A 14,876-nucleotide genomic window follows, 5' to 3' on the forward strand; every position below is an offset into this window, starting at 1 on the left:
TGGGTCTGCCCTAGGCTTATGGCTATATGAATAGAGAGATGGGGACACATAAGAGAGATGTTGTAAAGGAAATAAAAATGACATGACTGGACAATACAGAGAATATGTAAGAATGAGAAGACAAGGATGGTACTATTTGCAAGTTCGGATTACTGAAATGTTGGTGGCCTGGTTAGTAACACAAACACCAGAAAGAAAACAGATCTGATGTTGGGAAGACCTGAGTTCAAATCTGGCCTCAAACACTTTAGCTCTGTGACCCAGGCAAGTCATTTAACCCTGAAAGCCTCAGTTTCTTCATCTGTAAAATGATCTAGAAAAGGAAGTAGCAAAGGAAATAGCAAGCTACTCCAGTAATTCTGCCAAGAAAAGCCCAAATGGAGTCACATGGCATCAGACATGACTGAACAAAAATAACAAATGAATTCCATTATGAGCATTTAAAATTTGAGATGCCTATGAGGACAATAGACTCAAGGTATCTGAAGACTGGTTGGAAATAAGGGACTAAAGTTCTAGAGACTGGGATAGATATGGAAATTACTTTCACAGAAATAATTGTACTGATGGTAACTGATGATATCACCAACTGAAATACTGCATAGAGAAGAAAACCAATGGAGGTTTAGGAGACATCTAGATTTAGAGAACTTGATCTAAATAACAAGAAAGGAAACTGAGAAAAGTTAGATAGGTAAAGAAGACAATCAAGAGACAGGACAGGGTCATGAAAACCTACAGAGAAACAAATATCCAACATAAACCAAAGAATAATACTTAGTATCAAATGTTATATCTATATCTCCAACTATTATAATTTTGGAGAGAACAGTTATATTGAATGATAAAATCCACATTGCTAAAAGCCACATGCTAAAAGAATTAGAAGATAATGGACAACAAACATTTTGGCAGCAGAGAATTGTCCAATATATGGAAAGAGACAGAACACTAAAGAAAATGATGAAAGAAGGAGCAATCTGCAGATGAGAGGAGGCAATGTCATCAATAATACACAGGAGAGTTGACCATAGCAAGTAGTAACCTCTTCATCAGAGATCACTGAAAGAAGAAATAATGGGGGAAAGATGTTTGAATGAGATGAGGAAGGACAAAAAAAAGGTCACTTGGCAAATCTTTTTTTTCAATGAAGTGTGAGCAAAGTTCTCAGCTGAAAGAGTAGGGATATGGAGTGCTGTGAGAGGCCTGAGGGAAAAAACATTCAAACAGCTGCTATGGTGAATGACATCATGAATCAATTAAGGAAATATAAAAGGACTACATTGGTGCACATAAGCCCAGGTGAAACTATGCAACAAATCTGAGTTGCTCCAATCAGCACTATTTTATGCAGTTTTGTTCAATAACTAGGAACTAGTTACTGTAATTAGGAACTAAAGTAGATTGTGGAAGTTATCTAGGGTTGGAGTCTGATAAAGCATTCTGATAACAGAATGGATTTAAAGGCAGAAGACAGTATAGAATTGTACTAGTTTAATGATGGGTATAAATGTGAAAAAAATTAGTACAGCCAGAGTAAAAGCAAAAGAACTAAGAATAATACAAATGAAAATTGTGGTTAAAAATATGAATAAAGGGTTCTGCACACATATATTGTATCTAGGATATACTGCAACCCATTCAACATGTAAAGGACTCTTGCCATCTGGGGGAAGGGGTGGAGGGAGGGAGGGGAAAAATCGGAACAGAAATGAATGCAAGGGATAATGCTGTAAAAAATTACCGTGGCATGCGTTCTATCAATAAAAAATTATTAAAAAAAAATATGAATAAAGACTAGGGAAGGTATGATAAGGCATAGAGAAAGGCAGAATGATAAAAAGTTTATGATTACATACAAGAATTGTGGAATTCATGACATACAAGTTGTAAGAAATGTCAAGAGGCTATCTGTGAATACAGCTTAAGTGGAATAACGGGGTAGGTCATGAGAACTAAGTAGAATGAAAAACTAGGAAATTAAGAGCCTTTGAGGAAGCATCAATATTCATGTTGAAGTTCACAAGTATGAGGGCAGAAGTTGGGGAAGAGAAGAAATCTCTAGTCAGACATTAAACTAATTCAGAAGCAGGGAGAATGCCCTGGGGATTCCAGATAGCTGCTATTAGGATCTGCATTGAGTGATAAATTTGGATTGATTGAACTTCAAATGAGGAAAATTTGAAGAATAAGGGAGAGTTGGGAGAAACTAAAAGTGGTATTAAGAAGCAAGGAATATTCCAACTCTCTCAACCCAACCAGGATTTGAGGGAGAGAAAAGGGTATGGGCAAGGAGTACAGTACAAGTGGCCAGGGATACAGTATTATCAGTAGGGAGCCAGGTTTCAGTGAGTGCCAAAAGAGGAGGGAAAGAGAATGGGTAAAGGTATAAATTTGGGGCATTGGGATATTGGGAGGGTACCAAGTAGCTGCACTGAGAGGATGAGAGTAAGGATATATAAGCAGTTATAGTTGGGTAATGGGGATTGTATACTGGGGCAGTCAGGAGTTTGGAATCATCGGGATACAGAAAGCATGGGAGAAAGTATGCTAACATCTAACAAATTATTCCAAGCTCAAAGTTTTACAAACCTTAAAATTCTACATAAGTATTAGTCATTATCATTCCAAAAACTCTGAAATTTCTACTGATTTGAATATTCCCTCTATAGTACAAACTACAACTAATCTATACCTTCTAATTCAGTACAGTTATTGTCTATGTTCCTTTGTAGGTTCTGCACAAAGAACCTAAACCCCAAGCCTTCAATTAGATCTTTTCAACATTTCAAAGAAAGCAATCAAGCTGTGAACCTGTTACTTCTGGCTTACATGATCCTAGGTCTTCTCTATTCCAAGATTAGCACTTATCTCCAGAGTACAGGAATATATCAAATTCCAACTTACAAGCTTGGATATTAAAGCATATTAAAGTGCCATTTTTTTTAGTATTATTTTAAATTATAAAGGAAGACAAAAGCAGTTTTAAAACTTGAAAACAACTGGATAACTAATTACCTGTAACATTTACAATTCTCAATAAATGTGTAGGATTCACATTACTAGTAAAAAGTTCATCTCATAATACTAAACTTATCTACACATTTAATAGGAATTAAGCTTTACTGATAGTATATACTACTTTTAAACTTACTACAAACTTTTCTGTTAAATATATGATCTGGTATTTGGCATCTTAATTAAAGATGAAATTCAAAACAAGTGCATTATTAAGTTCTATAGGAAAATAAGTAATTCATTAGAGCAACCACCTTTTCAATTTAAGTCCTTTGTTGCCTTATCATTTTTACATTCTATTTGGACAATCTATGTACTCTCTCCTTCACTTATATGAAAACTTTTGTTAACTATAATAATTGAAGATTCAGACCTTCCCATTACATAGTTCAATTCGGGAAAAAAATTGTTTCTTTAAGCATGAAAGTCAGTCATTAAAATACTGAATTTCAATGTCAATATAACTAGAAATCTCCCTAAGAGCTTTAAAATTATCTATAAGTAACAACTATAAAAATCTGCCAGGAATGAATCGAGTGCATCAAAACCATCTTAAGATAGCAGTATGTGTATATATATATATATACCTCAGCTAACACAATAGCATTTATAACAAATTTATAGATGACATAAATCTAGAACAGACAACTCACATAAGATGATAAAATACTGGAAAATGTGCCATCGTAGAAAAAGCACCAGTCCTACAACTAAAAGAGCAAGTCATCAGTTATAGCTAGACTTGTATTTTGCTACAAGATTATAGGCAAGTCTTTTAATCTCTCCTTTTATAGAATAAGGATAAAAATACTTGCATTCACTACAAGGTTTTTGAGAGAAAAGTGACTTATAAATTCTAAAGTATGCTATAAGTATGAATTATCTATGCTTAATATCATGACTTTTCAGACTGTTAATGAAACTTATATAAGGCTATTAGATTGTATGTGTATGTATACTATGTATCATAAATTTATAACGAGTTTTCCCTGAACATTTTTTCAGTGGGGGAATGTGAGCCACATTTCATCCCTTGAACTTAAGAGAAGTGGAACCTAATATGTGAAAAAAGATTAATAATGCCTGGAAACAATGATTTCAGAAATGTATGAGAAGAGGAATGCTGGTTTCAAAGGAAAAAAAAAGGAGAAGGATCTGTCCCAAAGTTAATGTCATATAATCACAGATCAGAGTCAAATCTGTTGTTCTGTTGCTGTTCAGTCCGTGTAATTCTGCATGGTCTTTGATCTTGGGAAGTTTTCTTGGCAAATATACTAGAATGGTTGACCACTTTCTTTTCCTATGTCTCCATTTTACAGATGAGGAACTGAGGCAGACGGGGATTAAGTGATTGGCTCTGGGTCACAGAGCTAGTAATTGTCTTGAAGCTGGATTTAAACTATGATCATTCTGACTCCAGACCTGGTGTTCTATCCACTGCACTGCCTGCCTGCCCCAGGGTCAAAACTATAGACTTCTTAAAAAGAAATGAGATTTATGTCAATGAAATTCATCATCTTTTCCTGAACAAGATCTGGGAGTTTTGGAAGAGAGTAAGCATGACTGGGATGCAACACCATGACGTGGCAGTTTTAAAAATTATTACATCCTTCAACTGCACTAAGAGAATTATAGCTTCCAAAAATAAGAGGTGATGAGCTCTTGGCTCAGAGCACATTTCAGTTATTATGCTGTTTCATATTCCACACTTTAAGAAGAATACTAAATAAAAGATGACACAAATAGAATTGAGTGGCCTTGGATTCCTACCATATGAGGATCTGCTGAAAAAGTGTGCATGTTTAATGTAGAAAAGAAAAGACTCAGATACATCAAGAAAGGTATTCCCAAGTTTCTGAAGTGGTATCAGGAGAAAGAAAGATTAGATATTTCTTTGGCTCTAGAGGGCAGAACTAAGAAGAAAAGATTTGGAGATAACAAAATATTGTGATTTAATGTCAGGAAACAAACTTCCTAGCAAATAATGTAATGGGTTACCTCAGGAAGCAGTGAAGCCCCAATCACTAGAAGTCTTGCATAATATGTTAGAGATTACTTTACTAGGCTATCACCAACTCTAAAATGCTATTTAATACTGTATGAGTTTTAGAATGTGAATGCAGTTCTATCTATGTCTATCATGTTAGTTCTACACTGTAAATTTGGAAGGTTGTGACCGTTTTTGTTTTTAATTGTACTGAAGTCATGGCTAAAATTTGAGGGAAGCAGGTGGCACCTATGTACAATGAACAATGGTGATTACAAGAGAAATTCACATCCAAGCCTTCAAGCCAAACTGGAAATTACCAGCAGATAAGGATGAGTGACAACAGTAGAAAGATAGGAAACATTGTCATCTTGCCTTACTTCTTCCATCTCCATCACAATCTCTATAAGCTCAATAAGATCAACAGATCCAGTACATCAAAACAGAAGCATGGCATTTCAGAGTTCTATGATAACTCAGAGGCTACACAATCCAATTTGTCCAATTTGTATCTCAGAAATAAATCTTCTCTACAAACAAAACACTTAAAATGCAGTCAACAAGTTTTTGCTTGAAGACATCTAGTTGGATGGAAGGAGAGGACTCCTTACTTCCTAAGTTAGTATATTCTCTCTTCTGATAGCTTTACTTATTGGGAAGTGTTCCCTTACAGTGACCTTAACTCTGCCTCTTTGCATATTTCACACTCCGGTCCTAATTCTCTCTTCTGGAGTAAGCACGAAAATGGCTAATTTCTCACTTGAGTATTCCTCAAAGACTGAAAGAGAACTACTATGTGTTTCCTTTGTAAGATTAAACTAAGCTATTCAATTAATAGTTTTTGTGTTCAATTGTTCCAGTTATGTCTGACTCTGTGACCCCACACCCCATATGTGACCCAAGTTTTCTTGGCAAAGATACTGGAGTGATTTGCCATCTCCTTCTCCAACTCATTTTACAGATGAGGAAAACAAGGCAATTAGGGTTAAGTGACTTGCCCAGGGTCACAAAGATACTAAGAAAAAGAAGATGTTTCCCCACTGGGCTAAGACAGCATAATCTCCTAAAAGCTATTTCCCTAAAGAAAAGACACCTGAAGGATATTAAACAAACAAAGCATTCATTTTACTTTACTCCAGAAACCCCAATAGGCTAGCAAGGCTCTAGGAACATAGTCACACTGGAAAAACTGAGAGAGAAGAATTGCTGAGGAAGTCAATATTATTGAAAACTCCTAAAATTTGAAAGCTAGCAATGACCTGTGTCAACAGAAGAAACAATCTTTCCCCAGTGATCTTGTAATCTACATAAATAGCAATCATAAAGTTTGCTGTCTCTGCTTTCCAGAAGGATTTAGAACTACTTTCTGGAAACCTACACATATACATAATGGTGAGCTACTGTAAGTTTAAAGAAGCAAGGGGTCGGGGTAGGTGGTGGGGGAGGGTTGTAGGCAGCATGGCCAAGCAGTTCTATGCTTTGAAGACCCTGGAGACTTTTCAAGGCTACAATTAAATGTGGCTTGTTGTATTCTGACTGATGGAGGAGACCTGAATTATTCCCTAGCTGGTGCTACATTAAACCATTTTTCATTAGAATTCCTTTTTCCAGACAGTACAGTACAAGTTGTGCTGCCAGGTAAATGTCCTGGGAGGAATTGTCATGTCAGGTAACAGTTCAGGGAGTAAATTTTCATTTCACTGAAGAGTCCTTGGAGGAATATTTTAATTTACTTCTGATGGCACCTCCCCACCCCAGTTCAACATACATCCTGCTGAATCTCTATCTCTCCTGCTGAATCTCTGTCTCCCTCAGTCTCTCTTTTCCCCCTCTCTCCCTATTTTGCTATCTCTCTTTCCTCTGTCTCTCTCTTTTCACTCTCATTTTCTCTCTCCTCCTATCTCTTTTCTTCTCAGCATCATTCTCTTCCCTCTCTGCCTCCTTCTTGGTGTCTGTTCCCTCTTCCTTTCTCTGTCAACCCCAAACATGATTAGTTTCTAGGAAGATATACCGAGAAAACAGAAATAAACAATACCTCATCATCTGCTTGCTGCAATCGAGCAACAGCATAGCGCCTCACTGTTGGATTAGTGAAATGTGAAGACAACAGCTCCAAGGAATCTTCCACATCCATTGGCTTCCATTTTCCCAGTAGTTCTAATGCCTGTTTGGCCTCCTGAGGAAGATCCCAGTTGACACACTTTAAGAACTTTGTCAAAGCCTAAAACCAAAACAAACAAAAATAGAAACAAAACCAAAAATTGTTAAGGCTAGCAACAATCATTTCCCAGAACCATGAAACATCATGACAGCCTGCATATAGTCTAGACTAATTGACTCATTTGATTCTCTAGCCCTTGCCCCTACGTAATAAACAAATCTATTTCTAATCAACTGCATTAATGTGAATATGCCTAGATTTTGTATCTAAATACAAAACTAGGCATTCAAATAATGATGTTAAGAGAATATAAACATATATATATATACATATACACATATATACATCTTCATTTGAAGCATAAAAAATGTTAAAGTAAAGATAATAGTAAGCATCTTACAACTTAATTTTTGATTCATCCTTAAGACAGGTAGTAAACACTCAGCAAGATCACTGGAAGTATATAGTACCTTATAATAATGTCAGTGGGAGTATAGTTGTACTAGCATTTTTAGACCCAATATTCTCTGCTGACTTATCTTACACTTCAATCCAATTCACTTACATAGTATGTCCTTATCTCCCTGTTGCCATGGTCTATTCTGAGAAGAAAAGACAAATGACATCATCTTTGTAGAGGAGTAAGATCTGTCGCATGGGGAACCCAAGTGGAACAGGCCAGGTAGGCAGTATAGTTCCTTTTTTTTCTTCTTTAGTTTTCTTTCCCTTTGCCCACACAGGGTAACATAAATTTAGCTGTGGGTGCTTTGCCCAAAAGAATGTAGATTTTCACAAGATATCTTGGGATTATTGGGCTAGGACCAGATTTTAAACACAAATCATTCTGGCCTTCATTAATTGACCAACAATATTGTTTGGACCCAGATTGACTGGAGTGAATGTAAATAGAAATTATGTTTAGGCCAGAGACCCTGAGGGATTTCCCCCCACAGACTAAACTTTTTTTTTTTTTGGACTAGGTAAAAGAGGCCATTCTCTGCCTCCTTTCTTACCTAGGCTTAATCACTGATTAGGTTCAGCCTCAGTCAAAATGAGATTAAAGACTTTAACTTAAAGAGGCCAAGATTTCCCAATGCATCCAGAACCATTTCCATTTCTACTCATCCTGATTTCTATCTTGCCACCGGATCCAGATGGCTCCTGAGAAGAAAGTGAGACTGGTGACTTTCCATATTACTCCACTTCAGTTTACCTGCATGTCATAGCTCTATGATGCTATGGTTTTTTTAAAGAATGAAGAACAAACAGCATCTTACAAAACATCTAATCTCTGAGTTAGGAGAGACTTTGGAGACCCACCTAGTTTAACTCATATCTGAAAATCAATTTCCTCTATAATGTACCTAATTACTCATCAAATCTTTGCTTTAAGACCCTACAAGATAATGAGCCCCATTTGTGGGCAATTCTAATTGTTCAGTTGCCCCTTAGGGTAAATGCAAATTCCCCATTATGCAATTTCCAACCAAAATTCTTTATTTGCTCTCTAGGTTCAAGAAGAACAAATCCCACCCATCTTCTATAGATGTATCCTAACCCCAGAAATCTTTTGTCTTTGGGTTAAATATACCCTGATTTTCTTCAACTGATCATCTTCTTTCTAGGCTCAGGGCTATACTCTGTAATCTTATTATTTCTTTAGCAATTTATCTCTTCATTATTACCTCAACATGATTTCCAAGATTACTTCCAAATAGTCAATTGTGTCTTCATCTCCCTTTTACCAGTCCTTTGATTATCAGAAAGCAAACAAAGGTATAGGTTTCTAAAAATCTGAAATATAAAAAACTAAACTCCCAGCCAATTATTCCCATTTCCCAAATCATTTTCCTCTATTATTCTAGGTTTGCAACACTGGAGTTACTTCTGCTTATCTTTCACTATAAATCCACATAAATTCCCATCAATTCCTTGGGATCTCTCTTTATCACTTAATATGCACATTTCCATTGCTAGATCAAGCCCCTGTTATCTCCTACAGCATTATTTGAATAACTCCCTAAATATTCTCCCTGACTAAAGATTATATTAGCTATACAAGGGTTCAATAAATGCAGCCAACTGATCCTCAATGCATGCATTTTCATTTCCAAAAAATATTCCTAAGATGGACATGGAAGCAAAACAATGCTTCATAAATATCTAGAGCAAATATTCCCTCATTTCATAGAAAGTCGTTTTAATAGAAATACATTGTTCTGTACTTATTTTAAATAAATCCGTCAGCAGACCACCATATTTAAGTCAATAACTAAAGATGCATAAATCCAGATTTATAGATTTATTAGTAAGCTACATAGTGCTTTGTCGGCAAAGAGCTCAAGGCACAACTTTACAAATTTATGTTAAATTTCATAAATGTAAACAGAAAAGACAAGGGAAGAGGGCAGATAAGCGAAAGGGAAAGATATATGAACTAGAGAACAAGTGAAATTTATGAAAAAATATTTAATAATAAATAATAAACTTTAGCTTTCCTGAGTTTCCAGCACAGGGCAAAATCATGATATGAGTAGGATTCAGTTTGTTTCAAGTTATACCATTGATTTAAAAAAAAACAATTTTTATAATAGCAAGGCTGTTGTGGATCCCTAATTGAGGACAGATTTCAGAGAGTCTATGAACTCAAAGAATTAAAAAAAAAATTAATTTCCTCTGCAAGCCTATATATTTATGTTGCATTTAAAAGCATCACTTGGAGGTATCTGTTGCCAAATAGATTCATAACACAAAAAAAGTTAAGAATACCTGAATTAGAGGGAAAAAAATCAGATTCTTTCGAATTATTAACTATCAGGCTTGAAATGTTAACCTATGCAGTTTGTAATAGCATGGTGTTTTGTAAGGAGTAGACCTGAATAAATATTTGTTTCCTTGACTGTGTTTATTAATTTCTTATTATCTTCCCCAGAAAGATCCTCTATGTTTCTCATCAATTACCCACTCCATAATAAAAATGTCCCAACAGTGATTAACAAAATAAGCTCCAGTTAGTTACTACTTCCAAAATGCACATGAAAGTAATCTACTTAGATTTTTAACAACTTTACAATATGACATTGAAAACCCTTTACAATATGGTTGCAGTCTACCTTTCTAAACAATTCTTATTGTTTGCCTTCATGATGTAATAATATAACTGAACTACTTGCTATTCCACAAACTCAGTATTACATCTCCTGGCTCCAGGACTTTGCATAGTCTCTTTCTCACACCTGAAATGTACTCCTTCCTGATTGCCACCTCTTGAAATCCTTAGTTTCCTTCAAGATTCACTTCAGGGATAACAGCTCTAGAGTCAGGAGGATCTGAGTTCAAATCCAGCTTAGATACTTACTAGCTGTGTGATCTTAGGCCAAGTCATTTAACCCCAACTGTCTCCCCCCAAAAAAGATTCACTTTAGGCAACCTCTCCTGTAAAGAGCCTTATTTGAACTCTCCAATTCTAAGAGCTTTTTACTTCTTCCACAGTCCCTGGCATAAAAAGGAATTGGTGAACTAAACTGAGTACCTCAAATTAAACATACCTCCAAATGAACTCTCTCTCCAAAAACATCCAATACAAAACTAAGAATCTCCCCCCTGAAAAAAGGCTCCTCTAAATGGAAATCTATTGCCTATATAATCCAACTCTAAAGCAGATAACTATAACAAAGTTTGCCTGTGTACTTAAAACAGGAAAAAGTGATGTTTATCAACTAGTGAAAAGTGCTAAAAGTATAAGTTTAAGTAATCAGCCTCCACAGTCTATTTATGGATTTGAAGTATTTTTTTAAAATAATGTCTCTTACAACAAGTAATTTAAATTAAATTAAGTAATTTAAGGGCCTACGATTTGCAAGTCACTTCAGGAGTTGAGAGGATACAAGAATTCAAAAAATTTTATCCTTTTTGTCTAAAGGTCACTAGGGAGGAAAGAAAGAAAAAAAGAAAGGACAAAGATAGGTACTTTTTTCATCAGGTAACAGTGGATTTGAATTCTTTAAAACAGTGTTGTCAAACTCAAATAGAAATAGATCCCTGCCAGCAACATAATGACTTAGAAAACCATATATTAACATTATCTATGTTCAATTGTACTTTTTTATTTTGCTAAATATTTCCCAACTATATCTTATTCTGGTCTGGGCCCCAACAGAAGTTTTACCTATAATATAGAAGAATCTGACACTTCAGCTTTAATACGTCAGTTCCCAAAGTTCTACAAAAACAAACTGCACTTTATGGTGACAAAATCAAGAAAAGCAGATGGATCAGAACAAGGAAAAAAAAAGATCCACACCAAAAACAGCATAATATTGAAAACAGAAGGATCTATTTTTTAAGATAATGGAGAATTAGATACTAAATTGGAAAAAAATCACAACTATTTGTACTCTTCACAGGGTGAGTTATAAAACTCCTTTCTCATCCCTATAAAATGTTTATGAGAATAATCTTCATACAATAAGAATATACACGATGAAAACATGAAAAGCTGACAGTTTGGCTTTTGTAAGCAATTATATATTGAAAAACTTACCTTCATTTAGAGGACTAAAAGAAAGATTTTCATTATTTTTAATTTTTGTTGTTAAAAAATCAAAAACAAAAAACAATCCTGAAATGAAAGGTGCCTCTCATGCATATCTGAAGCATTAAAGATTTAGGTAAATAAAATTAATAGAATTTATTTAGAGATAAACATTCCATTAATATCAAGACATTAAAGAGGAAGTCAAATATTAGCTTGGGGGGAGGGGCTGCCTTCCTTAAGGAAAATGTCCTCCAGAATACAAACAGAAGGCAAATTTAATTACTGAATGCCATGAGACTTTTTTCTTTACAATAGAGAAGAATCTTTGTGCTATAAACAACAGAACAAAAATGATCATTTCAGAGTTGAAACAATTTAAGTACAGATATAGCAAACAAGAAGACGAATCTTAGGCAGCAAGCCCAGAAGTACTACATAGATGGTTACTGAGAATTGGCAAATATAACTGCTGAGTAAATCTATGATCTCTGAAAGAAACTGAGAAAGTATGAAGGGCTACAGAAATCGAATTCCTGTCCCCCTTCCTTCCCCCAGCCCCATTCCCCACAAAGAGAGATAGAAGAGAGGGGGAAGAAAAGAGTCTGTGAATTATAAGTCTATGAGCTTGGCTTTAATTACTTTGATAGATACTCTAAAGATAATATCAATATAAATTAAAAATTATATAGCAGCCAAAAACTGTTTAGGCTACATTTTTTTTAAAAATGTAAAGTGTGTTTAGGCTACATTTTTTTTAAAAAAAAAAAAGGCAGACCACATACTGTGACACTAAAGTTTCAGTTGTGTCCAATTTTTCATGACCTTGTCTGAGATTTTCTTGGCTAAGATACTGGAGTGGTTTATCATTTCCCTCTCCAATTCACTTAGCTGCCCCAGATATGGAATATTACATGTAATATAAGAAATTTTTTAAAAATATGCTGGCAGGGCAGCTAAGTGGCGTAGTGGATAGAGCACCAATCCTGAAGTCAGGAAGACTTGAGTTCAAATCTGGTCTCAGACACTTTAACACTTCCTAATTGTGTGACCCTGGGCAGGTCATTTAACCCCAATTGTCTCAGAGGGAAAAAAATATGCTGGCCAATTTTAAAGAGCTTCCCCCCTCCTTTTTTTCCCCTCCTCTTTTTTCTTCTTTGTAATAGATGGCTTCTTAGTAGAAGGTGGGAATCGAGATTAAAAAAAAAAGATATCAATACAATCTGTTTTATAAGAGATTTATGAACAGAAATGGAAATGTGTCAAATGGAATGAAAAAGCATTTGGTGTGCTTCAATCTGAGTGATCACACTGACAAGATTATAGATATGCTAAGCAATATTAGTTGTTCTGCAAAAAACATAGCTGTCCTGATACCTTTTGACCATAATAAATACAACAGAACTATAGTCTGAAAAGAAATAGGTGCAGAAATGGAAGGAGGAAGAACTGAAGCACAAAGATAAGAAGAAGAGGGACAGGAAAAGGAGGAAAAAGAGGAAAGGGAGGAAAGAGGGAAGGAGGAACGGACAGGAAGATGAAGATGGAGAGAAAGAAAGAGGAAAATAGAAAAGAAAGAAAATGACATACAGAAAGAAAGAGGGGAGAGGGAAGAGTAAACAAAAAAGAGAGAAAGGGAGATGGGGAGAAAGAATATGATAGGAAAGATTTTGTTTCAATAAAAAACTCTTTTTAAACTATCAAAGAATAAAAACATGGCCATATAAATAATTCTTCTAGACACTTCAAACTGGATATTTATTTAGCTTACTTGAAAAGGTTTCAAGAGTAATAGGAAATACAGTTCAGTCTGCACTAGTCATTCTAAGAATCCTATATTATGCCCTAGGATTTGAAGTTTCATTGCCCACCTTTCCAAAATGTGAAAAAGCAACTAATTAAATGAAACATATAACACATTTTCTACCACTTGCATATTTTATTTCTCACATTTCTGGATATAATTAAATTTGTGTAAGAAATAACTATTAGTTTAAATGTACTTCTTTTTGCAAAAGTTTCTGCATGTGACAATTACTTCTACCCTGTAAATGTTTGAGCTTTTTTTTTTTTTTTTTTTTTTTGATATTTTCATTTAAAGCTTTGAATTCCAAATTCTATCCCTTCCCATCCCTGAGATGGCAAGCAATCAGATATAGCTTATACATGTGCAAATATGTAAAACATTTCTGTATTAATCATTTTATAGACTCAAAAGGAAAATAAAATGAAAAAGTTAAAATAGCATGCTTTCATCTACATTCACTCAATATCACTTCTTTCTTTGGAGCATATAGTATGTTTCATCAATAGATTTTGGGATTATCTTGGATCACTGTAATGATGAGAATAGCTGAATCATTCACAATTCTTCAATGAATTGTATACAACATTCTCCTAATTCTCTTCACTTCACTCTGCATCAGTTCATCTAAGGCTTTACAGGTTTTTCTGAAATTAGGCTACTTGTCATTTCTTACACCATAATATTTCTTTACAATCATTTACCAACACTTGTTTAGGCATCCCCTAATTCCTAGCCACCACAAAAAGAGCAACTATAAACAGCCAAGTATAAATAGGTCCTTTTCCCCTTTTTTTGAATGTCTTTGGAATATAGACCCAGCAATAGGATTGCTAGGTGAAAGAGTATGCAATTTTATAGACCTTCAGCATAATTCCAAATTGCTCTCCAAAATTGTTAGATCAGTTCACAATTCACAAACAGTGCCTTAGTGCCCCAGTTTTCTTACACTCCTCCAACTGTCGATATTTTTGTTTTTTGTCATATTTCTCAATGTGATACTTATGAGGTAGTATCACAGAGTTGTTTTAATTTGCATTTCTCTGATCGATAGTGTTTTAGAGCTTTTTTCATATGACTAAAGAGAGCTTTGATTTCGTTATCTGAAAACTGCCTATTTATATACTCTGATCACTATATTTTCTATATAGCTGAGAAATGATGCCTTTTCAGGAATACCTGTTATAAAAATTTCCCCAGTTTTCTGCTTTCCTTATAATTTTGCCTGAATTGGTTTTATTTCTTCAAGAACTTTTATAATGTATATAGTCAAAATTATTTTACATATTAGAATGTTCTCTATTATCTTTTGTCCTAAATTCTTCTCTTATTCCTGAATTTGACAAGTAAATTATTGCATGCTCTCTTAATC

At 34.7% G+C, this 14,876-nt stretch overlaps 1 protein-coding gene across 1 annotated transcript in view; it reads right to left on the bottom strand.

Annotated features, from left to right (window-relative positions):
- The window catches only part of PIK3C3 (phosphatidylinositol 3-kinase catalytic subunit type 3), a 183,507-nt gene that overhangs the window by 133,467 nt on the left and 35,164 nt on the right, over nucleotides 1–14,876 (bottom strand). Inside the window, exon 10 of the mRNA XM_051969692.1 lies at nucleotides 7,041–7,226. Within this exon, the coding sequence (XP_051825652.1) occupies nucleotides 7,041–7,226 (186 nt within the window). The remainder of the gene's footprint in view (nucleotides 1–7,040; nucleotides 7,227–14,876) is intronic.

This window comes from Antechinus flavipes, chromosome 1 (assembly GCF_016432865.1).
Source record: "Antechinus flavipes isolate AdamAnt ecotype Samford, QLD, Australia chromosome 1, AdamAnt_v2, whole genome shotgun sequence".
Taxonomy (NCBI): domain Eukaryota; kingdom Metazoa; phylum Chordata; class Mammalia; order Dasyuromorphia; family Dasyuridae; genus Antechinus; species Antechinus flavipes.